At 36.7% G+C, this 26,630-nt stretch overlaps 1 protein-coding gene across 1 annotated transcript in view; it reads left to right on the forward strand.

Annotated features, from left to right (window-relative positions):
• LOC128989459 (rhombotin-2-like) overlaps positions 1–24,634 on the forward strand; it is a 49,384-nt gene extending 24,750 nt beyond the window's left edge. Inside the window, exons 3-4 of the mRNA XM_054411353.1 lie at positions 23,608–23,674; positions 24,505–24,634. Coding sequence (XP_054267328.1) covers positions 23,608–23,674; positions 24,505–24,634 — 197 coding nt within the window. The remainder of the gene's footprint in view (positions 1–23,607; positions 23,675–24,504) is intronic.
• Positions 24,635–26,630: the final 1,996 nt, after the last annotated feature.

Genomic DNA, 26,630 nt, shown 5'->3' on the forward strand with positions numbered 1-26,630 from the left:
ATTTGTTAACGTTTTGCGTTTAAAATCCCTGATAACAATTGAAATACCCCCCTTTTTCGTCATGAGTGTTTCCCCCCTAAACTAGTTGTTTTTCTATATAATTAAACTACTCACATTTAAATTCGACAAAAGCATGTTTTTGAAGTGTTCATTAAACACTGTGCTTTTCCTGGAAAAAATACAAAAAATAAACTAAATAAAAAATTATTATGGAGTAAGTGTAATATTTAACAGGAAAAGGTAGAACTTTTTTAGGTCTTGGTCTAAAATGCGTAAATGCAATTTTCCTGTTTTTAAATATTCAATAATTAATAGGTCATCCCATCGAAGATTTCGCACACATGTCAGAAAACTAGACGTCGGCAGTCTCTTTTAACCTTAAAATTGCTTGTCCACACTGGCCTGGCATTTGCATAGAACCATCGACTATTGAATACAGAAGTTGTTGTAATTATATTCAAAGATAGAACGTATAACACATCAAGGTACAGTGGTACAGTCACTTCTCTGTTATCTGTAGTTGAAAACACATGGCAGGAACACAATACTCGAACACAACAGAAGTTAGAAGAACCACAACTGCAAACAACATTAAACACAGTAAACAGAAGAATACAGCAACACAAATTAATACACATGGATATGGAAACACATAACTAATTAGACTTGAATAACCATCACTGGTACAGTTTTATTATTGACACCGGGATCTGAACCCAATACACCATTGCTTTGGTTTCACAGTCTTAAGTACTGCAGACTCAAATTTTCCTCAAGATTTTCAGGAAATTTAATCAACTTAGGTAGATTTAGGCCCTTATCTCATGGTCGGTTTAAATTACCGTAATTAACCGTAATCAACACCATTGCCATTTATTTTTAGATCCAGCCACAAAGAAGTTCATTGATGCACAAACAAGTTATTTAAATTCAACCGAATGCCAAATTAGAAAACAAAATGAGTTTTGTTGCAAAGGTCCGCTCTGGAAGTAAAGAATAACGACTTTACAAAGTGGAGTTACAGAAAAATTGAAGAACAGAAAAATAAATTGAAGATTTGAGATAGGAAATTAAAGCGGGTGGAAGCAACATGACGAAATTAGAAATTGAGGATGTTGGCAATGGAAATAAATTGTGGCAACTTATCAAGGCATCCGACCTTAAGAAGGAACTGGAAATTAAAGTCGAAAAAGGTTATTAAGGAATTTCCCCTTTACTACTGTAATTAATTTTATTTATGTGGAACAAATTGCTTCTAATTGGCTTCGATTTAGTTAGATCGAGTTTAATTTTAAACTCTCTATTTCGATTAGACATACACAAGTAATATTCGTGTAGGCCTTCAAAAACGTATATGTCTTATCAATTAATTTAGTCTATTTTGGAGTAAATAGGTACTAAATTAACATTTACACATTTGTGATTTTCCTTTTTAATTTGTTGCTATATTAGCTACATATCGCAACTTCACTTTGCTTGAGGTATACTTCTGTTGAAAGCCAATTGTATGTTTTGGACGGAAGATTGTTTAATCATTCAATACATTAATAATAAATATATCAGCTGATTATATTGTTCCATTGTTGTTACTTAACATACGTGCAATTCTTTTCGCATTCGTATTGAAACAACTCAAAATTATTTTAATAAACACTGATCCATACCAGATTTGCATAATAAATAATGTAAAAAGAGTAACATTTTACACTCTGTTATTTTTACTACATATTTAATTAATCATTTAACTTTTAACCTCTTATCTGAGGATAATTAACATTGAAATGAAAAGGTAACAATTTTTTTACTGTGCAAAAAATATAATTTTATAATTCTGAGTTCCCCATGTATTTTGAGATGTGTTTTAGACTGTCGCTCACCATGGCATATAAAAATAGAACACACCCACAAAATTGGCCATATACGGTATATGGTATCTTTATTATCCGAAAGTCAATGTGCTTAAGATGTGGTAAACATTATCATGGAGCCTGTAGGGGTTCTAGACACAAAATATTAGATTATTCATCATAAAAATAAAACATTTCATCCAGCAACATCTCATAAATCCTACTCAACATTGAACAGCACAAGTGGTTACATTTGAACAGTCGAAACACACGATTCTCTCATCATTTGAGTAAAGCTCCTTTACTCCAACACCTCTCAAATCCCACAATCGCTTCCTCTCAATATTTTATCCTAAACCATTTCCGCGGTATTTGACAGGCCTACCCTCTCGAGAGTGTTGTATTGACATCTATGATGTTGTGGGGGAGGGGGGGGGTTGGAGACCACAAGTCATGATTATATTGCCCCCCCCCCCCAACCACCCCCAGACATCCTTCCTTATCACGATAAGAATGATAGAAGTCTATTACAGCTCGACTTTTATTTCTTCCTATGATTGTCCGGGGAGATGATACTTTTTCACTCGGTTCCGCCGTTTGGATCTTGTTATTCGTGTTGTGAATTGAAATTTTGTAAATTGACAGATAAACTGTATCATTGTGTATAAGTAGTATGTGCGTTTAATTTAGGTATGACCACAGGTATAAATTCTTTGGTGACATAGGAAAACATGGGAAATACATCGGAAAACAGTTAAAATAAACTCACCGGTTTTTAAGACTTAGCTTTTTTCGATGGTATCTACGTAGAAATATCTACCTACTTAATCTTACTTTCTACTTTAAAATCTTATTTCAAAGTAATGAATTGATTTACTTTGACAAATATAGACCAAGGAAATGTAAACATTGTAGTCCCACCTATGAACTTAAACAGCTGGGCACGGGACTTCGTGTCGATGTGAAAAAAATCTATGATTTGGGGGTTGGCGTGGATATAAAACGCATCATTTTTACAATAGGAATATGTAGTAATAAATCAGAGTGTTTACTGTTAGACTGTTGTATTTGTTTTGTTGTATTGTATTTGTTTTGTTGCGGAATTGGCTTATGAAGTTTTGTGAAGATATCCGTTGACATTTTGGATAGTTTTCTGTGTTGATCTGATAGGCATTTACAAAATTCTCATTCACTATGGAACTATAAAATAATATATCAAACTTTTTTTCTTTTCTTGTTTTCTTACAGGTTAATAAATAGTTTTACCTAGCTTGATGAAATAAGTTGTTGGAATAGCTTTTGAAATTTTACTATGGGAAAATATTTTGCGAATTAACTTACTTTTAGGTTGTTTTGGAAAAGATATAAAATAAAGGTTGCTTACGATTTCCAACAAATTTGTATACTGTACCTACTTAAACATAATAGTTTAGTAATTGTATAAATATTCGTTTTTACTGTAGACGAATGTTTCATGGTCAATACATTGTTTCTTCCAAATAGGTTCTAACAATATCGTTATGAATTGTAACACAATATTGAAATCGTGACAAGCGAAGCCACACCTAAAACGCCAACTCAGTCCCATTCACTCCCGCCATTTACTGTCAAACTCCCGCCTGGACCTCCTCGGTAGCACAGCTGTGTGCTATAAACGGTCCGGGACTCTTATTTATTTATTTAAATGGGTTTGCGGGTGGCGGGCCGCACGTTTTGGGGAATTGGGTCCGGAACTGGAGAATTAGTAAAGCTCCGTCTAAACAAAACCAATTTGTTTTTGACACGTGGTGTCATTTGTCAACCAAACGAGCCTGGTTGAGACTCGGGTAATTAATGGTTGACAGCCCCGGGGGACTTGGGACTCGGGGTTTGAAAAGTTTGACAAGATTCGTCAACAAGACACGCCAGCTGGGATACCGTGGGAGTTTGGCAGTCCACGGGGAGTTTAGAATGTTTGAAACTCCCTACTGGGAAAACGGTAGTTTCCACGTGTTTACCCAATAATTTCAAGCAGCCAGTTCGATCCTGGTAAAAGCCAGTAGCTTTTTGATGGTTTAAACTGTGTCCATCTGTCCTTGATCTAGGTTTTTTTTATCCCTGCTAAGGAAAGGTGTGATCTTAGTCAGCAACAGAGGTCATCCCACTCCATCTTTATACTGTATTTATATTCAGTTTACAATACGCAAGTGGACACGAAAATCTACTTAGTTTATCAATTAGGAATGATACCCTCTATAATTTATAAATTTAATCTATATAATTTTGTTCTATAAGTATTACCTTAACATCAAGAAAATTCTAACGATCAACCATAACTAACAAGAATCCACTCAACAGTTAAGTAGTTCTGGGAGAAATTAAACGTTAACGTTGGAAGGAAATGAAAGATGGAGACGGGCGACAAGCTTCGAATGCGGAACGAAACAACCAACAGAGTTTACGGGCCTAACAAAGAGCAGAGATTGGACAGGATGAAGAATATAAATAGGTTATTCGAGCCTTTATGCCACCAGCCCTATATGCAATAAAAGTAGAAAACTTTGATAATAATTGTGGCTGCGACTGCTTGTATACCTTCACTTCACTCTATCGAGTGGCCAATCTCGAAACTCGTTACAAATTCTATTAATTCCCCTCCCCCTTTCCTCGGCACACAGTCCCTGAATTAAAACGTAAAGGCAATTTACCGCCCTTTACAATCAAGGCGGTGGGACGCAGGGCAAGAGCGGGGACTAAAAAATAATTGGCTTCATTGTGTCCCTGGAATTGAGTAGACTACAATAAATACAAATTGCGACTGCTCATTTCCCCTAATGTATGAGTGGTTTTCGATCGTGGTTTACCCCCTCCCCCACGTCCCACCCGTGTCGCCGACAATCATCAATCGATATTTATGAGATTTGCCAAGATAGGGGTATAACTCGAGTGGGATTCCCCGTTTCTGTATTCTAATGTCATATTTATCTCGTTGATCAAAAAAGCAATACCGTCTGAACGATCGGAGGATTCGGGGGATCTTTGCTGTTAAAAAAATAAATGTGCACGTTTTCGATTCTTACTATGTTTTGAGAGAATATTAAACTGTATACTGAGTTAGGGAGAGAAATTACAGATTTAAAAATGAAGATTTGAATTTAAACATGTATTTAACAGCAATTGCACAGTAAACTAGTTGCATTGTATTTCAACACGGAAGTAAGGACTTATAATATGGCCCCGCTTAGTTCAGTTTGTTTTTACCAAAATATAAAATAGTTTACCTCTTTTAAGCGTGCGCTAAGCTCAAAAGTTCTCCATTCTTTAGTTTTTCATACTTGATGGGGATAAAAAATATAGTGCGAAAAAGGATGGCTTTGAAGTTTGGAATTGTGTAACATTTTTTGAATAAGACAAAAGTTGTATTTCACAGCAACACCCTGACGAGGGCTCAGTAGAACCAAGTTCTACTTCTATGACACGGCAACATGGGTTCAAAATGTGTGGCAGTTCAAAATTAAAAGAAATTGATGTCGAAACCACACATACACTATTAATGTATACAATGTAATTATTTTACTGTTTTTCATATAAACAAATAAATAAAAATTTCACCATTATTTCGCCTACAACAATTTCTTTAAAGCCCATGGGGTAGAGTTCAAAGAGATTTTATGATGATTAAAAACATAAATTAAGATACACAGCACGAGTTATAAAACAGAATAATAATTAATTTTAATTTCTTAGACCCTAAGTAATTTATTATTATGATTCAATGCCTGCAAAGCGTATGATGCAATTAGGGTACTGCATTCATGTTGCCTATCACATTTTTTCTTGCATCTTTTTCAGCGTTGTCTTACGTCAGTATTTCACCTACACTACACTGTTAGTTAGGAAAGCTCTGCCTCATATAGCTCGAAATTATGGGCTAATTATTTTTCAAGAAGACATCTCCTAGACAAAAAATTAATAATATGTTTTTTAACTCGACGTATTATATTTTTAAAAGGCATATAAATTATCCCTCACGATTAGAATTTAAACGAAGAAAATGTATTTTATTACAAGAACGATGGAGTAGCTACGCTTTGAGAACAGTTTCTACAATATTTATTCGAATTTAATTAGTCTCGTGTTTATTGTAACCAGAACTGAGATACCACCTGGAGCAGCTCTTGTGAAGTTGAGGTTTACAATGTGTTTATAATTAGAGGATCACAACTTTGTACCGAGCTTTTGTAACTCTGTTAATTATACTAAGTGTGTATAAAATGTCTAATTACATTGATTAGTGTTTGCAGAACTATGCTCGTTATATTTGAAGTTAAAGATTTGTTTTAACAAATAGCGAAAAGTTAAAAAAAAACTCAAAACTCGTCCTTCTAAATGAGTTAAAAAATTAATTTATTTTTTTCCAAACTACTTATATTTTGTGTAGACGTATTCTACAAGTTTATGTTAGAATAATGTTTGGAAATGAAATAAACTATTTGCTAAAGATCCGATCATTTCATAGAGGGCATCCGCCTACAGTACATAAGAGATAACCAAAGCAGTATGAGAAATGATCTATATTTAAATATTGTACCGTAGATTACTTTCATATTTTTTTCAACATATTATTTTTTACATTTCTATAATTAGTCATAGAAATTACTTTAGAGTGACTCTATGATTGAGGTTTTGCTGTTTATGTTCTTTGTTCTTCATTATTTTATTACAAGTTGCAGATTTGCTCGATTTCGAGCAACAGGTTATCTAGTAATATAAATTGTAAAAAAGATTTTTTTGTCCTAGTACGTTAGGCACGAGCCCGGAATTGTTTTTCATATAAGTTCAGGCTAGACCTAAATTATCTCATAGACAAAAATCCATTGATGATTTGGAAGGATTTGAACCCGGGACCTCTGGAACCAAAGTCCCGTGCTATAACCACTAGACCAGATCGCTCCCCAATTAAAGATTAATATCAACAAATTTAACATGTCGAAACCCATTGAATCTTATTAGTACTGGTTTGCTTATAAAAAGCTGGCTTGGTTAAACTACCATGTTTAAATTATGGTTTAAATATACTTTGTTTAAACACCTTACACGATTTAATGTTAAACTGTTGACTAATTATCAACACTGTGTTTATAAGTCAGTGGTTTGCTCCTTGACTCTTGCTGTTTGACTGCCCAATCTCAATGAGCGAAGGTAGACTTTGAATTTTGATAGCTTAACAGATTAGGGATTAACTACTTTTTTGGATATTTTGGTTAAGTTTTCTTTTGGATTTTATTTTACAAACTAACACTGGACTGAAAGATTTTTGCAATTCAAACTCTGTCGACTGCTGAAGACCACATAAATACCCTTGTAGCATAAAAAAGTTTAAACTAAAAAAAAACACATTCATTTATCCATCCTCTATTTAAAAATGTAGAACGAAGAAAAAATATGTTGTGATTTCTACTATCTATGCTATAATGAAGTTAACAAACGCTACCACGCTTATGCTATAAACCTACATGCAGGTGAATGTGCGCAGATTATACCGACTCTGAGAAAATACGTATCGAAAATCCCCAAGCTTTGACGGATTTAGCTTCTTCGCAGTCATCAAAGCCACATAAACAGTCCAAGACTATTGATTATAGAAAGGTGTTGATGTTATTTGTCATATATTTGTCACCGGCCGGAAGTTGACGGTTTATTTCAGCGGGCCAGACCACGTGGTGGGCGCGGCGGTACATACGGGCGCTACATAGAAACTCTCTCAGAGGTGAAAACTGATAAAGACCACTCCACAAACAGAGGGGGCGGAAGTTGCCTGTGGGTAAACATTGTCTGTAGTCAATGGCGTCTAGAGCCACGGTGAGTGAGGGCATGGTCCCGGAGGCTGTGAGAATTAACACATTCAGCAAATTAACATATCGTCTGGCCTATGGTGTAGAGAGTTTTCAAAAGAAATTAAGTCTTTCTAGCTTGAGAGACCTGTCATATTTTTTCTAGTCCTAAAGCTCAAGCTGTTCTAAAGCCTATGGTAGGCTACGTACCACAGGTTCATTGTCAAAAGGTAAAATCCATTGGTGATTAGCGGGGTTAGAACCCGGGGTCTTCAGTACCGAAATACCGCGCTTACAAGATCAGCCGCCCCCTACTATACGTGTTACATCAATGTGATGAGTGTAATAAGTGGTAGGGGACGTGTTGTCAAAGCCTTACCAATCCTACCACTTTGAAGTGTGTTTTACCTCACGTTGGGGAACATTTGAGTGGCTTGGAGGGTGTAATGGGATAGTATGATAAGGTGGGTTTAGACGTGTTGTACGAGAATTACTAAAATAATCCTTATCGTGATGATTTCATTGACTAACTCTGCACGGTATTCGTAATTTTTGTTTAATCTTGAAGTAAGTATCCGGACGAAAACACAGAAGAACCAAGGAGTACTTATCAATTGAAAAATATTAAAGTAAAACTATCTTTTAGCATAATAGTTGTTCTTCAATGCCTAAATTACCTCGTAATTTATTACCCCTTAATAAACTAAGCGCGTTTATTTTGAACGTCGTTAAAAGTATCTTAGAATATTCCCACAGTATAGTTTTAAATTTTAATATTTTTCTCATTCTTATTAATGAAGTAATTTGGACGATACTTTATTTCATTTTCAAGGATATACCTCGTTAAACGTAAGCATAGCTTTTGTGTTATTTAGTAAACTTAACTCACGAAACTTAACGAAAATCCTTTCGAATATAGCTATAGCTATTAATTAAAACGCCAGCAAGCTACAGACACCAAATTGCTAGATTCATCCGCCGACGTGTGCACCTAAGTCTTCATTAACGACAATATCGTCGTCCTGCATATTAACTTATTACACTTAATGAAGCAACTTGCATAAAATAACAGTTGGGGTTTTGCTCGGTTTTCCGCAATTGTTTGATTTTACGAGCTCGGTGATTGGTCCACAAACCAGTCCTAATGCTACACCTCATTATTTAAGCTTACGGCTAGCCGACTTTTAATCGCTCAATTTGGTGGGGATTTGCGTATTAATATCTGTATCGAATATCCGTGGGGACGTTTTGTTTGAGATGTTCTCACAAAGCGGTTTCAATATACGCCGATGGATACGGAATAATTAACTTTTTGTGCGGAGGTGTTTACAATAAAGATACTATCGCTAGATTGATTTTCGCCTAAATGTATCGTATAGGTTGTAGTACAGGAAATTCTCTCATACGTATAACATTTCACCTGCCGAAAAGGACTTGATTGTTATCGTTAATTTTCGAGTAACACATTATTTTTTGCACAGAATACCACATTATGACAATATCAACTGTGGCTGGTCTATAAGCAAGAATGCGGGACTTTGGTTATGGAGACCACAGTTTAAATCACAAGGTTTAACGATGACTTTCAGCTAAGTTGAATGTCAATGGGTTCGGAACATACCTCAAGTGGCAAGTAGAAAAAAGTTAGATCTCTGTAGAAGATAATTTTCTCCCAGAAGAAATATCACTTCACCAAGTCATACGATAAATTTATAAATCTACTTGGTGGAAACCTAGGTTTTTAAATCTGATTTTAAACCATTTTCCTTGCAGTAGCGAAGTTAAGCACTTTAAACAGTAAAATAGCAAACTCCGGAACTTTTAGAATAAATGTTAACCTACAACTTTAATGATCATATAAATTATCAGCTTTACATTGGTAATTGTATGATTCACATAAATAGTGACAAATTGACATACTACCGTATGTTATCCGATTTTTATATAACATTACAAAGCAAAAAACTTATCAATATATTTACGTTCCCTGCGCTATTTTATAGTTTGTACAATATGGAGTATAGCTGGGAGGAAATGGTCTATTAGCACCCTTAATATGTTTACCGGGCTATTTACAAATACCCAGACTCGGCGGCGACCGTCCTCAGTCTTCAGTCAACATTATTTGTATCGTCCTCTACATGTGTTTTGGCTTCTCAGCAAATTGTGTTTATGTACAGGATTTATGACTTCCCTCTTAACACTGCAGCTGTTGGTTGCTGTACCTCGTGAACGATTTGGTGTTTAGAAAACGTGAGATATAAGCAGTACAAAGTAATTACTATTGTGTCGTTGAAGGCAGCGTTATGTGACTAAAATGAAACATAATAAGTAACAGTAACTGATACTCTATTATGAGGACTATGATGGGTTTAAAGGGTTATGTTGTGACCCCAAACACAGTGCAATAAAGTGATAAAGCTACACATAGAAATGTGCTTTCTTGTGAGTTCTTCCAAAATGGACATCAATTTGGATCGACGTTTCTAAATTTTAAAATAACTAAAAACCTTTAATATTATAACAAACCATCTGACGCAAACATTAAGTAATAATTTTCTTTGAAATTTTACTCAATTGTTATTGCCGAGTTTAGATTTCATTGAAACAGGCATCAGCTATCGTGAATTTACTCCAATGTTATGCATTGGGTGTCATTGCTGTGTGCTGGAGTAGAAAATTATTGGAACAACTTTATATTTTCATGAAGGCCGTTACAGTGAATTATTCTACCATTGCTCCCCAATCAATTAATTATATTCTTCTCTTCTTTTATTTCACGAGTAAATGTTGTTTTTGGAACTGATGTTGTAGGCCTACTCATTAGTACGAAACATTAGTCATTGCAACTACTCGTGGTTCGAGCCCCGGTGTTTAAACCGCAAAACTAGTGCATAAATACCTAATGAATAATTGATAGAAGATTAAAAAACGAATAGATTAAGTTGAAAAACAATATTACAATTATTGTGTCTTTAAATATCAGTCGAGAAAGACCCCTCAACCGGTTCTGGGGGAAGATTGGTTTTAGAAGACATTTCAGAACGTCAGCAATCGCCGCCAGTTTTCGCCAATCAAAGCGGTCGGGCAGGTAATCAAGTCCAACAAGTTATTATTTCCGTTTTCCAATCAAACTTAGCTGCAACTTGACTCGACTGTGAAAGGCTTCAAACGATCTAATTATTTGGCCATTGACAAACTTTTGAATCAAGTTGTTGTAATTGATTAAAGCAGGTTTTTGCTAGAAATTAAAAATGTTTACGAATAATATACATATTTTAGTGCAGTGCACACTATAACGATATAGGACAAATTTAAATAGGTACAGTTGTTCATTTACAGTTTTCTTAGCAGGATTGTTAAAAACTATATTAGTTATGAAATGGATAAACTGTGATACAATTGTATACACTTTATTCGTAAGATTTAGGTCTATAGAATGGTTTCTAGAAGTGTACGTATCACGTGTTTTTGTTCCTTTAATGTATTATTGTCAACCAAATTATTCCACTACAAACGAATACAAAATTATTTATATTACTGATCTCAAGGTATCCGTGTTTAGTTCTCTACTTAGTTTCAGATTTCTAGAGATTTCTTTACTGTGTCACAGAAACAGTAAAGAAATACATTATTTAGCCGATGTAGATACGGGGTTGTAAACTAGTGGTTCAAATCATTGAAGTCACGCAAAAAAACATTGAGACTAATCAATACTTAACCAAAGAATTCAAATGTGTCCGTCTTTATTCTGTGACTTAACGTATGAAACTAATTAAATTGATTAGTGTGGACCTAAGTACGACAGTTAACTTCAGCGAAACCCGAAGATTGTGTCATTACTGTTATTTTAGGTTATGTTTTACAGTGTGTGTATAAATACCTTGGGTCTAGCAGTAGCTAACAAACATATTAATCTCTAATCGTTATATTTCCAAAGTCATTACTAAAACCTATGACTAAAGAGAATACTGAGAATACAACAACGCACATCTGGGTAGTAGGATGGATGTAGTCATCGCCTCGTAGGAATAATCAGTCTGTAGGTTTAATAAGAAAAAAGTCAGTGGTTTTTTTTGATAGTTTTAAAACTTTATCGTGTTGTCAATGAGCAGTTTTTAGTTTTAATGAACTGCACTGACTACAGAAACAGATAGTCTTTTGTAACAAAGCTACACAAAAATCTTACCTTACTACATTCTACTCAGGTTGGAAAACGCAATTTTGCGTCCCTATCTCAATGTAGTTAATAAAAAAGTGATAATAGAATATAAAAGCAAGTATTTTTCCAAAGGATCATCAACAATTGACAAAGTACATTCCTCACAAAAAATACGTTACAAATAACAAAATTATTTAATTAAAACATTTTACCAAACCGTAATGATTACTAATATCCAACCTGTTCCACCTGGGGTTGTAAAACACAGTTTACTGTCGGATAGTTTATCCTGTGAGACGTTGGTGGGGGGGGGGGGGTTTGAATGAAGGGGGGGGGGGGTTACAGGATGACATCTCAGCGATCACAGGGCACTCAGGGTAATGGGCGGCTCATCCCGCAGCTCAAATTTGAGATGACAGCTACACGGGCGTCTGCTAATGCATCGGACTATCCCACCCTGCGACACAGGTTATACTTCAGGTTAAGTTATTCGCCATAGGCCATACTACAGCGAAAACAGCGGAAATAATCGGTATCAGCAGACTCGTACTTTCTCCCATTAGCTCAATCATATAAGTGTGGGGAGCGACGATGAGTTTGTTATGAGGAAAATTACAAAAATGCAGTAACTTTTGATCCGTTAGAGTGTTGATAGTTGTGCCATTTTTCAAAACTTCAAGGATTATAACATACTTAATTTTAACAAAAATCTTTAGCAATTTTCGTTATCAGACTTTATAATAATTTAAAGCTTTATAGAAAAACGCCATTAAAAGTACAAATAAAAAAACTAAAAAAAAAGACCTGATTAACTATGAATTAGTACTCACATACAAAATGTCATCAAAATCTGACTACAGGTGGGAGCTCTTTATAGCTCTTCCACACGGACACACACACACACACACAGAGACATCTCATGGAAAACAACTTTTTGGGGTTCAGAGTACCCAAAACGTGTATTTCCACCCAAAACTCAAACTCGAACATGTTGGCAAAAACAATAATTTCTCATTATACTGTGTATAGGGGGGAAAGTTAGGAAAACTTAACTGTATAAGTTGCTTGCTGGTCTATCATTATCATCATTTTTGGAATCACAATTCCACCTAGGTGCATTTTTTAAAGCTGAGATGAACGCATGAGTGTAGAATGGAGCGAGAGGTTCCATTTAGATTGTTATACTGCAGTTATAGTATTGTATGTACATTATAGCAGACTAAGATCCGATGTTTCTGTAAACAGGACTATTTATTTAAAACACAATCAAGGTCGGTTGTGGTCCAGTTGTGAACCATTACCAGGGTTCTGACTTCTCTCATGGTCGAAGCGCAACACATTAACTATCGATTAAGCAACAACATGCTGTAATTTTTAAACCTGGAGTCTATAAACTCGGCTGCATAGCTTTTACACTTGTAATTTTCAATCTAAATATGTTTCGAGATTAATATTAACATTCTTAACACTAGCTCAATTGTCAATAGGGAGTGTCATTAGAAAAAAAAACCAAGTGATCAATTGAAGAACATTGATCACTTATTTAATGTTTACATGCCGTTCATGTATTTACTCTCTATTTTAATGTGTTTCATTTGACATCACAAAGTGTTAATATTGATACAATTCGCAACTAGCAACGGCAACAACAATTACTGTGTACGTGCTAATATCTCGCGTTTTCTAAACACCAAATCGTTCACGAGGTAGAACCAGCTGCGGTGTTATAGAGGGAAGTCATAAATCCTGTACATAAACACAATTTGCTGAGAAGCCAAAACACATGTAGAGGACGGTACAAAACACATGTAGAGGACGGTACAAAACACATGTAGAGGACGGTATAAAACACATGTAGAGGACGGTATAAAACACATGTAGAGGACGGTACAAAACACATGTAGAGGACGGTACAAAACACATGTAGAGGACGGTACAAAACACATGTAGAGGACGGTACAAAACACATGTAGAGGACGGTACAAAACACATGTAGAGGACGGTACAAAACACATGTAGAGGACGGTACAAAACACATGTAGAGGACGGTATAAAACACATGTAGAGGACGGTACAAAACACATGTAGAGGACGGTACAAAACACATGTAGAGGACGGTACAAAACACATGTAGAGGACGGTACAAAACACATGTAGAGGACGGTATAAAACACATGTAGAGGACGGTACAAAACACATGTAGAGGACGGTACAAAACACATGTAGAGGACGGTACAAAACACATGTAGAGGACGGTACAAAACACATGTAGAGGACGGTACAAAACACATGTAGAGGACGGTACAAAACACATGTAGAGGACGGTATAAAACACATGTAGAGGACGGTACAAAACACATGTAGAGGACGGTACAAAACACATGTAGAGGACGGTACAAAACACATGTAGAGGACGGTATAAAACACATGTAGAGGACGGTACAAAACACATGTAGAGGACGGTACAAAACACATGTAGAGGACGGTACAAAACACATGTAGAGGACGGTACAAAACACATGTAGAGGACGGTACAAAACACATGTAGAGGACGGTACAAAACACATGTAGAGGACGGTACAAAACACATGTAGAGGACGGTACAAAACACATGTAGAGGACGTTACAAAACACATGTAGAGGACGGTATAAAACACATGTAGAGGACGGTACAAAACACATGTAGAGGACGGGTACAAAACACATGTAGAGGACGGTACAAAACACATGTAGAGGACGGTACAAAACACATGTAGAGGACGGTACAAAACACATGTAGAGGACGGGTACAAAACACATGTAGAGGACGGGTACAAAACACATGTAGAGGACGGTACAAAACACATGTAGAGGACGGGTACAAAACACATGTAGAGGACGGTACAAAACACATGTAGAGGACGGTACAAAACACATGTAGAGGACGGGTACAAAACACATGTACTGAGGATGGAGGACGGTCGCCGCCGAGTCTGTGTAAACATTATGTGGTGCTAATACACCATATCACAAGACTGTGTGACTGTGGTGCCGCCCTCGCCCTCATATACCGGTGATAAGATAACACGCGGAAATCCGTCTACGTCTGTCCGGTCACTGTTTAAGCGTTGACTATGGATACAACTATACATTTCACTCCCATATGGATCAGCTGTCGCCAACTTTTTATAAAAAAAGAATGTAGTTGTGTGAGCCAGTCACAGAATGTGCTATTGTCTAAAATTATATTTTCGACTTAATTTTTTGTTGCTGTCATAGTTGATGGGTCATAACAGTTGCTGTAGCTCTTAAGTCGTTCCATCAGTTTGACTTGGTTAAAACCCTATTCGACAGAATTTACATCAGCGCAATCTGTTGGCTCACATCAACTGCAACGAATTTGGTTTAAAAAATGTGAAACATCCGACAGCTTTAACATGGGAATGGGATGTATAGTTGTAGCCAGTCTTTAAAAACAACGTAGTTGAGTGAACTGGAAGAAAATTTAGCGTAGAGTATAGCATTTTTATTTTAATAGCAAATTTGTTAGGTTGTTGTTAAATAAGAATATATTGGCTACAGTCTTTATATAAGGGATGTCTACTTCAGTATCATAATCAGAAGTCAAGGGCTCAAGTATCTAGTTTAAATTGAAGCCTACATTAGCCTCGTTCTAACTTGGTTCGTGTTGTTAATTATAAATGTAAAACAGAGACAAATAGGATAGTCCTACCTTAATAAATAACCTTGTCCTGGAATGATAGTAATATTAATTCTCAAAACTACGTGTAGTAAATTAGTAAGTAGTCGGTCATCAACATCACCAATTGAAGGCATTTTCCTATCCTATATTTTTGTTTATGCCATCACAGAGCTATCAACACGTAAAATACTGATCAAGAATTAATAATCGTGTTGTTTGAATAACTGAGAGGTTAAATTGCTTGCCTTCAATAATAATAATAAGGTTGCTGGTTTGATTCGAAGCTAGATCTTTACTGGATCCAGATGCAATTTGTCTTTGGACTTTCAATTAATGACTATCAAACAATAAGGTTGACGTTAGATATGATAGACACATGACCATGTTTCATTTGACCTCTCCCTTACATTACACGTAAAAAATATTGGTCATACGCACACAAATAAGAAGTGATTTAAAATAAAATATATAAATCAGTAAACACAATCTCGCGACCTGCTTCATCAATTTTTCTCAACTTAACCTCGTTTTCCTGCGAGAGCTCATTAAAACCGTAAGTTGTCGGATAAGAGCCAGAGACTCGCGACATAATGCAGCCCTCGACTGAGGCACATGGCCAAGTTTTGATTGAAAATAATAACCACCCAGGGGCGGCGAACTACGTTCTGCGTTTAGTGGGCTCTAACTCACCCCGCCCATTAGTGCGGACTGTAATTGCTACGCATAACAGTCTTGGTCAATAACTCCCGCGTAAACAGTTTTGGCGGGAAACTGACGGTAGACGATTGAATAGTTGAATTGTCTAAGTCTCTTGAGTAATGTATGTCTGCAAATACTGTTGTAGTTGAAAACCCCCAGCAAAAGGGCGTTGGTCACTAACTTACGTAAATCGTTTTGGCGGAAACTAAAGGAAGACGATTAAATAGTTTAATTGTCTAAGTATCATCTTGAGTAATGTATGTCTGGAACTATACTGTTGTAGTTTGAAACCCCCAGCAAAAGGGCGTTGGTCACTAACTTACACTCACGTAAATCGTTTTGGCGGGAAACTAACGGTAGACGATTGAATAGTTGGATTGTCTAAGTATCTTGAGTAATGCATGTCTGCAACTATACTGTTGTACTTGTAAAACCCAGCAAAAGGGCGTTGGTCACTAACTTACACTCACGTACACAGTTTTGGCGGGAAACTGACGGTAGACGATTGAATAGTTTAATTGTCTAAGTATCATGTTGGGTAATGTATGCTTGCAACCGTCCTAGTTACTAACAGACATGTGACAATAATAATAATAAAAATAAAAAAAACTGCGCGAATGAAAGGTTGAAACTTTCTTGATCAATTCAATGGAAACCAACCCATGCAATAATTAACTATCATAAGTTTATCATAGTAATTTGGAAACTCCAGGGACAGAGTATTATGCAGTTTTAAGGTGGAGAATAAAATACACATCTATGTAAGCACGTGAAATATTTTCCCAAATGGTGATTGAATGAATGGTTTGGTAATTCAGATACGCATTAGACTGTATACGAGTATTATACTAGAATACATAGAGAGAATAGTGTATATTTTTTCTCTACAACATGGAAACTTTTTAGTGAAACCTTCTCATTTAATATACCTGAAACACACGGCTAACTTGATCACATTTCATGACAAACCATCACAAAGCCTCTACTTCATTATCTACACAATAGCATCATTTTAATTACATTTACACAACATAATAAATATATTATAAATTTTAGTTTAATCTTACAGCGTAATTAGGGCCAGTCAAATATGGTAATTAAATCTACCAAAGCATCGCAGTCCATCCGGTAATCGTCCAGTAATGCAGTAATGAACGAGTCAATTTGTAGTTCATTAACTGGAGTGTCGTTAAACGACGGTAATTAATTACACTAATCATTAATTGGAGTAGTTCGCCAATCAAATTAGAGCGGATTAGACGGCCAATGTTGTAGATACATGACTATGTTGATTGCGTGCCCAGCATTGCAATGCTGTGTGGCGGAACTATGGTAATTAATAGCGGTATTAGTGTTGAATAAAAATTGAAGATTTATTTCTAAAAGACTGCTGGAAGTAGTTTTTGCAAAGGAATTTTTGTATGTAGTTTCATATTTAAAATATGTAATTTTTAATACTTAAATTTTGATTTCAATAATGCTATTTCAGCTTGGGGAGAGATATCTCTGAGGGGATGTGTACAATAAATACTTTTATTTTACTTTCTCACTCAAAAAGGAATAGTTTTCTTGTTCCATATTGGATTAAATGGCATGCGGTTTAGTAGGATTTCATTTACCTTCTTAACTTGGTTACTGATTATTTTGAGTACGGTACGTCCTTCAATTTCATCCGTACTGATAGTAAATGTATTTCTTTGTGCTCCTTGTTTATTTACATATTTTGATACAATTTGACAGGCAATGTAGGTATTTCCTTCAAAGTTACTTCTTTTGTTTATAAAATAAAAGTTTTTATTTATGTTCTGTAAATGATCAAACCTAAGCACGCATTTAACTAGTTTAATGGTGATTGTAAAACTTAAACAACTAAATTTAACATAGTCCGTTATTGTTGTGTGGCGTCTTGAAATCAATTAAAACTAACAAATATTCATTATATCCCTCTTGACATCAAACCATACTATGAATCTACGTTATTTACGTTATTAATTATTAACATCGGCCGTGTGTCTAAGTATACATTTTAAATTTCTTTTACCCCTTACAAAGTTGTAATTCAAAATTCCAATAGTCTACATGTATGCCCTGCTACGAAAGAGGTATTACTTACAACGTTAACAACAATCGATCCGATAAAATAATTAACCTAGCACATAAATATTCTAGCAATTCCAACACCGTGGTGAAGCAAAAACCAGAAACGCCCAAAGTGATCCCCAAATGGACGGAGATACCCAATATTCTTAAAAGCAGGGAACATACGATCGGGAAGGTAATACAGTCATTAGGCGATGGATCCATTATCCGATTGCATCGAGCCCCGGACCAATTTCGGCTCGGACTTATCTGATTTAATCTGACCACATTACAAAATTAGTTCTATCGCCCTCCTACGGCCCAATTAAGATTTAATAAATTTAGAAACACGAGGTGGGCAAGCTTTCAAGGAGATTGGCACCGTATAGAGGATTGGGTCGTGTCGGATGATCGGTAATTGGTACAAGTTGTGGTACAATTATAGACACCCTCACACGCCCCTCATCGTTATGGGACATATGGAAAAACTGACGGATCATTATTTCTTGAGGGCCGCCCCAATTTGTGCAGATTACATGTCCCTTGTTAATGCAGCTTTGAAGCTTCTCATTACTGATCGTGGTTTAGTTGCGTGCTTTTGCACGCGTTTGGGGAATTTAAGGAAATCGTAGGTTCTTGTTAAATATCGTCTGGGTTAAAAAAAGGACGCGTAAGTACTGGAAATCTGTTTCAATTTTTATTCACAAAAAATGTTTGTCTTTGAATTTTTTTAGAGTATTTATTTACATTATAAAGATTTTATTCATAATTTTTTACTATTTATTTTTATTCATCAATAACAAAATAAGCAAATAATGTTCTTTATTTTTATTATGGTATATAAAAATTCAAGAATTCAAGGGAGTATTCAAGGGAGTGGTCCTTGGTTGATTTACTCCCAATGAAGAGATAGTTTGTTTACATAGTACATATTGAAAAACGAATAAACTTATTATTGACGATACCTGACAAATTATTATACAAAACTAACCTAAACTAAACTTATTATTAAATGGCAACAGCACCAAAGTTTGGACCGTCCCCATACAAAAGACGTAAAAAATGCCAAAAGCGTTTAAACACACAAAACAATAAAATTAAAAGAATCATGAAAACACATAAAATATTTTTCTTTCATGTATTCTACAAATTGCATTGATTCGCGGAAATCAAACCTAGATTTCAATCTCATTCAAAATACTGTGAATGAGATTGAACGCATCTTACAAAAATGTTTTCGTTTAAATTGACATTAATAAGTATTAACACTATTATCATTTTAAATCGCAGCACATAATCAAAATTTAACGCAAATTTACCACAACCCCCGTTATCCCAGTTTTGAATACAGATGCTCAAACGGTTCATTTCCATAGATTGTATCCAACAACGTAATTTCTCAAGTAAAACCCACTTTAGCATAAATTTGTTTGCTTTCAATTAATTTTTATTTATGAATCCACGCGGCGCCGCCATTAACTAAACGCGCAAACATTGTAACGTAGAGTTTGCACAAGTAATAACGACAAAAATGGCGGCAGCTCGTGCGAGGTTCATTAATTAGTTAATTAATTCCCCATAGAGCGCGGGTTAATCTCATTAAAACATCGGTGTTATTCCTCCGCGGATAATGAGATCTCAGACTCATGCGTAGCACTTCATTATTGGAAAGCTTATTTCACAGATTTCATCTAGCGTCCTCATAAGGTTGGGATCGCAATAATTAGGTTTGTACAGTATTAACACTGGGGGAATTGCTAACCCGTTTCTTTTTTAATTACTATGTGAATAAGTTATCAACTGCGCTTGCTTCTGGCGATGTAATTTATTTGCATAGAAATAGCTCGGGTATTAAACAAGAGATAAGAGATGTTTATGAGACTTGTGTATTGGGGTTTACATGAGGTGTATGCGGTTGGAAACTTTATACTGGTCTTGGAAAGGAGTTGGTGTTATTATTGGCTTTGGTAAGTAAAAGGTAGCATCCCATATTGAACCAGCTATAGTCAGCTGTCTAATGTTATTAGTGTGGAGGATCTAGTGATAGTGTTATAGGGTTGTACGTATATACTTGCGACCCAGGTTCAAATCCATCCAATCACCAAAGGAAGGTGTTTAAATACCTATGTGATAAAGCAAAGGACCCCGTGGTTTATAGCCTCCTTTTAAATTTTCCTCTATTTTCGACACTGTGTAAAAAACTTGGATAACGCATAAAAACATAAATTACAATACACCCTAGTCAAATTAGTTTTGATATCTTAGTTGACATTCTTTCATCCAACCCTGAACACATCATTATGGAGTGGAGGTGAAATATGGAATTGAAATGTGGGCAGACACATGATCAGTCTAGCGGGCGTGGAGCATAGTCTCCTGCTATGAAGCATGCAGTCAATTAGTGCATTCTTAGTTTTTTCTCTGGAGAAATGGTTGGTCTGCTTAACACATGTGAGTTTTTGTTTGTTGTCATTTCTTTTATTGAAGTCTCTTTTAACCTCGAGTTTGCTTGTCCGTCTGTGCGTGGAAGCAAGGGGTGAACCGGTAAAGTTCAAGAATGTACTTTGCTGAACGGCTTCGAGACGTGAACCAACAACATCGCTGCTTAGGTTTTACCGTTATGTCACTCCAATCTTTGAATTCAGCTTGGTGAAGAACGATTTGTTATACATATACATTTTTTGTAATTTATTATATTCACTCATGTTTACACTGCTGTACCTGAAGTCCTCAGTTTTCAGTTAACTTTAACCGTTGACTAGTAACGCCTGATACATATAATTCCCGAACTACAATTTCAGGAAACGTCTCATAGAGACAAAACACTCAACGGACTAGGTGCTTGACTGCGAATCCGCGTTACCTGCTGGACTAAATGAGCAGTGGCCACTTTGAAAGCAAGTACCATCAACTCGGCATAGAAGCTGGTGGTTACTGGTGCTCGGGGCTCTTTTACCCCCCCCCCCCCCCCCCACTTACCACCCCCGTGTGAACCCCTTACTTTGATCCCGCTTGTTGGGGTCCTGTATCATTGTTGTACTAATTAAACGCAAACACTCTCTGGCTGAAAGGGATTAGGATCACTGCATTCTTCTCTTGGACATTGTTTAGGGCATTAGTGCTTCGAGTTTCGATTCTTCCAATTGGATTTGTAGTTTTTTTGTGGTTAAGTGTCATTTAGGTTTTGGACTATATACATCGATGATGGGACTGTAGTGTTTGCAGCGTGGTAAAGTACATTTTATTGTTATATTGTATTTGTATGGTGAATTATGTCCAGAGAGCACCTGTGCTCTCTGATTATGTCCCACTTCTTGTTATGGAGTAAATAAGTACAAAGTTTTGACATGAGCTATAAGATAAACTACAACCACTGTTAGTTAGGGCGTTTTAGCCTAATACTGTATTGTGTTTACTGTAGTGCTGTAGTACTGTAGTGTGTACTATATTGTATTTGTATTGTGAATTATGTCCCACTTCTTGTTATAAAGTAAATAAGTGTAACGTTTTGACATGAGCTATAAGTTACAACTACTGATATTTAGGGCGTTTTAGCCTAGTAGTAAGCTCTCGGACTTCGGTGTGAGACAGGTTCAATTCCCGTCATATCTACAAAATTAGGTGTGGACCTCTTTTACTTAAAAACGTTTGTAGTTCCTTAACTTAAAATCCACTGGTGTACCTTATATGCACAATATTTATGATTGGACTTGTAGAGTTACATTTGTAAAATGCATTTTATGAAATGTTCGTGAAATCATCTATATATAACGATAACATTTTAAAATAAATAACCAAATTCAGCATCATCCAAATAACACTTCGGAATGTTTTGGTGTTTTCAAAATTATTTCACCATAGGGATGTTTTTGAAAAGTAATTTTCTAACCCTTAAAATTTATTACTGCATCTATTATTTTCTGTACATAAAAATTACACAGTTAAACTAAAACACCTTCCAAATAAACACACATTTATTAAGTTAACTAATAAAGGGGTTGACAGATTATTACCAAATATCCATTTTAATGGACTAAGTACTCCCCCTTTATCATACCCAGCGTGTGGGTAAGCCGGGAAATGGGTTTTAATAAAGGCAACAGTCTCCAGAAATTAGTTATATTAATGGGACCCTGTGAAATCCTTAGAGTGTATCGAGCATTACGGCACATTATCGCTTAAAGAGCCGCCGGCTTGACGGCACAAACACCACTATGGGAGGAAATCAATTTCACGCCAAACTGAGCTTTGTGTACTCATCCAATTGTCGGTACAGTCATTTCACGAGGAAACTGTCTTCACTAATGGATTTTGGATCGATCTTGAGCTTTTGTTTAGCCAACCTCTTGTTTGCCATCGATATAAGTGCTTCTCTGACTGCCCTCCGATCTGGGGGAATTAGAAATGGCTATCAAGACTGATGTTTCTTGATATTGCGAAAGTCAATAATTGGTATTTCAGAATTGTGATGTTATACTAATTAACTTCTTGATCAGCATTGTACGTGTTATTAAATTTACGGAAAGTAAATAAAGATACGTCTTTTAACACTTAAAACATATATTTACGCTTATACTGTTACTCACAAGACAGTAAATATACAAAAGATGGTAAGTGGTGATCGATTTCGATTGGACACTCCAATCATCATCAGACCCAATAGGCGAATCCACAGATATAGGTTGATCCACAGGTGAATAGGTTGATTCGCCTTTTGGGTCTGATGATGATTGGAGTGTCCAATCGAAATCGATCACCACTTACTATCTTTTGTATATTTACCGTCTTGTGAGTAACAGTATAAGCGTAAATATATGTTTTAAGTGTTATAAGACGTATCTTTATTTACTTTCAGTTATACTAATGTAAGATATTAAGCTGTAAAATGTATTGAATTCGGAACACACTGTGAATAACAATAACATAGAACTTTGCAAATTATAATAGAGCTCTGGGTATTTTATAGGACGTTTTTCTATGTTTATTAGTACCAGAAGACTATATGATGGACGCTATGGAATAACACGATTTAATCGGTTGGTTTCAAGTGAATTAAATTGTCAAGTCCGTTTACTAAGTGAGCAAATCAAAACTCTTGTGTAAATTGTTTTTCCATTTTATTATTATTATTTTATCAGGCTAATGTAGACCCGATTATGCTTGGTGTCGAGGAACATAATTATCATTTCTTGATGTATTGTGATATTGTAGTTATTTAAATGTAATATTGTGTTGTTCCTGTTAACTATTTCAGACTAATTTTGTGTATGTGAGTATATTTTAGATTATTTGCATAAAAGTAAATTGGTCAATTTTCTGTTTCAGGAATGAAGATGGAATCGAAAGGATGTACCCAAGACTGTGCGGGCTGCGGCAAAACGATCGCGGAAAGGCAAGTGGACATTTATTGAATGGTTATAGGCTTAAATTTGGTCGATACTTAACCTTCGGATACAATAATCTCAAAGCAACCACAGAGTCACTGATATACAAATTTGAAATGAAAATTATGTAAGGGCAACTTATTACCTCCAGCTTGCTTAGAAAACCTCTATTGCCGTGTAATGTTCTAGCATTTGACCAATAATTTGTCAAGTACATATTTGTATTAATATTTAAATTTATTTGTCATTGCTCAATACATTACAAAATGCTGTGATAGAGATAAAGAATCGACTCTAAGCCAACCTTACTCTGTATGCTACTATTGCACGGTCCTTTTTACTACACCCATGGTTTAAGTTGGATGCTTAATCACCAATCTTCCACCAATGCATTCCTCAACAATCTTCTTGGTTCTTCGTGTCTTTTCTCCTTCATACTAACCATGTACTCGTCCTCATACGCCTCTTCTCTCACCTAACACTGAAGCATAAGGATCATTGGGATCAGTTTTCTCATATTTCAATTTTCTTTCTTACCTTTCATGTTGCCCTCTCAGTTTCCTGGTATATTTTTCATTTACTCTCTTGCAGTATCATAGTACTTTTTACTTCCTACTTGCTTACACGTGTGAAATTCCTTACTGCCGATTTCTTCCATTCCTTTCTCGGCACCATGACTTCTCTCTTAGACATTCTTATATTTCACCTCAAGTTCCTATGGAGGAATATCAAAACATGGGTTTTGATTTCTCCTCAGTGTATCTTGTGTATCCTCAGTGTATCCTCCATACTGTTACTGTATCTTGTAGTTACTTCATGTTGTGATGTCATTGTCCAGGTACCTGCTGAAGGCTCTAGACATGTTCTGGCATGAAGACTGTCTCAAGTGTGTGGGTGTTGTGACTGTAGACTGGGCGAGGTCGGATCCACCCTCTACACTAGAGCCAACCTCATACTGTATCTTGTAGTTACTTCATGTTGTGATGGCATTGTCCAGGTACCTGCTGAAGGCTCTAGACATGTTCTGGCATGAAGACTGCCTCAAGTGTGGGTGTTGTGACTGTAGACTGGGCGAGGTCGGATCCACCCTCTACACTAGAGCCAACCTCATACTGTATCTTATAGTTACTTCATGTTGTGATGTCATTGTCCAGGTACCTGCTGAAGGCTCTAGAGATGTTCTGGCATGAAGACTGCCTCAAGTGTGGGTGTTGTGACTGTAGACTGGGCGAGGTCGGATCTACCCTCTACACTAGAGCCAACCTCATGCTGTATCTTGTAGTTACTTCATGTTGTCATGTCATTGTCCAGGTACCTGCTGAAGGCTCTAGACATGTTTTGGCATGAAGACTGTCTCAAGTGTGGGTGTTGTGACTGTAGACTGGGCGAAGTCGGATCCACCCTCTAGACTAGAGCCAACCTCATGCTGTATCTTGTAGTTACTTCATGATGTGATGTCATTGTCCAGGTACCTGCTGAACGCTCTAGACATGTTCTGGCATGAAGACTGTCTCAAGTGTGGGTGTTGTGACTGTAGACTGGGCGAAGTCGGATCCACCCTCTAGACTAGAGCCAACCTCATGCTGTATCTTGTAGTTACTTCATGATGTGATGTCATTGTCCAGGTACCTGCTGAAGGCTCTAGACATGTTTTGGCATGAAGACTGTCTCAAGTGTGGGTGTTGTGACTGTAGACTGGACGAAGTCGGATCTACCCTCTAGACTAGAGCCAACCTCATGCTGTATCTTGTAGTTACTTCATGATGTGATGTCATTGTCCAGGTACCTGCTGAAGGCTCTAGACATGTTCTGGCATGAAGACTGCCTCAAGTGTGGGTGTTGTGACTGTAGACTGGGCGAGGTCGGATCTACCCTTTACACTAGAGCCAACCTCATACTGTATCTTTTAGTTACTTCATGTTGTCATGTCATTGTCCAGGTACCTGCTGAAGGCTCTAGACATGTTCTGGCATGAAGACTGTCTCAAGTGTGGGTGTTGTGACTGTAGACTGGGCGAAGTCGGATCTACCCTCTACACTAGAGCCAACCTCATGCTGTATCTTGTAGTTACTTCATGTTGTGATGTCATTGTCCAGGTACCTGCTGAAGGCTCTAGACATGTTCTGGCATGAAGACTGCCTCAAGTGTGGATGTTGTGACTGTAGACTGGGCGAGGTCGGATATACCCTCTACACTAGAGCCAACCTCATACTGTATCTTGTAGTTACTTCATGTTGTGATGTCATTGTCCAGGTACCTGCTGAAGGCTCTTGACATGTTCTGGCATGAAGACTGTCTCAAGTGTGGGTGTTGTGACTGTAGACTGGGCGAGGTCGGATCTACCCTCTACACTAGAGCCAACCTCATACTGTATCTGGTAGTTACTTCATGTTGTGATGTCTTTGTCCAGGTACCTGCTGAAGGCTCTTGACATGTTCTGGCATGAAGACTGCCTCAAGTGTGGGTGTTGTGACTGTAGACTGGGCGAGGTCGGATCTACCCTCTACACTAGAGCCAACCTCATGCTGTATCTTGTGGTTACTTCATGTTGTGATGTCTTTGTCCAGGTACCTGCTGAAGGCTCTAGACATGTTCTGGCATGAAGACTGCCTCAAGTGTGGGTGTTGTGATTGTAGACTGGGCGAGGTCGGATCTACCCTCTACACTAGAGCCAACCTCATGCTGTATCTTGTAGTTACTTCATGTTGTGATGTCATTGTCCAGGTACCTGCTGAAGGCTCTAGAGATGTTCTGGCATGAAGACTGCCTCAAGTGTGGGTGTTGTGATTGTAGACTGGGCGAGGTCGGATCTACCCTCTACACTAGAGCCAACCTCATGCTGTATCTTGTAGTTACTTCATGTTGTGATGTCATTGTCCAGGTACCTGCTGAAGGCTCTAGACATGTTTTGGCATGAAGACTGCCTCAAGTGTGGGTGTTGTGACTGTAGACTGGGCGAGGTCG

The sequence above is a fragment of the Macrosteles quadrilineatus genome, unplaced genomic scaffold (genome assembly GCF_028750875.1).
Source record: "Macrosteles quadrilineatus isolate MER2022 unplaced genomic scaffold, UCM_ALF_1.0 Scaffold_3__2_contigs__length_128488019, whole genome shotgun sequence".
In the NCBI taxonomy this organism is placed as follows: Eukaryota; Metazoa; Arthropoda; class Insecta; order Hemiptera; family Cicadellidae; genus Macrosteles; species Macrosteles quadrilineatus.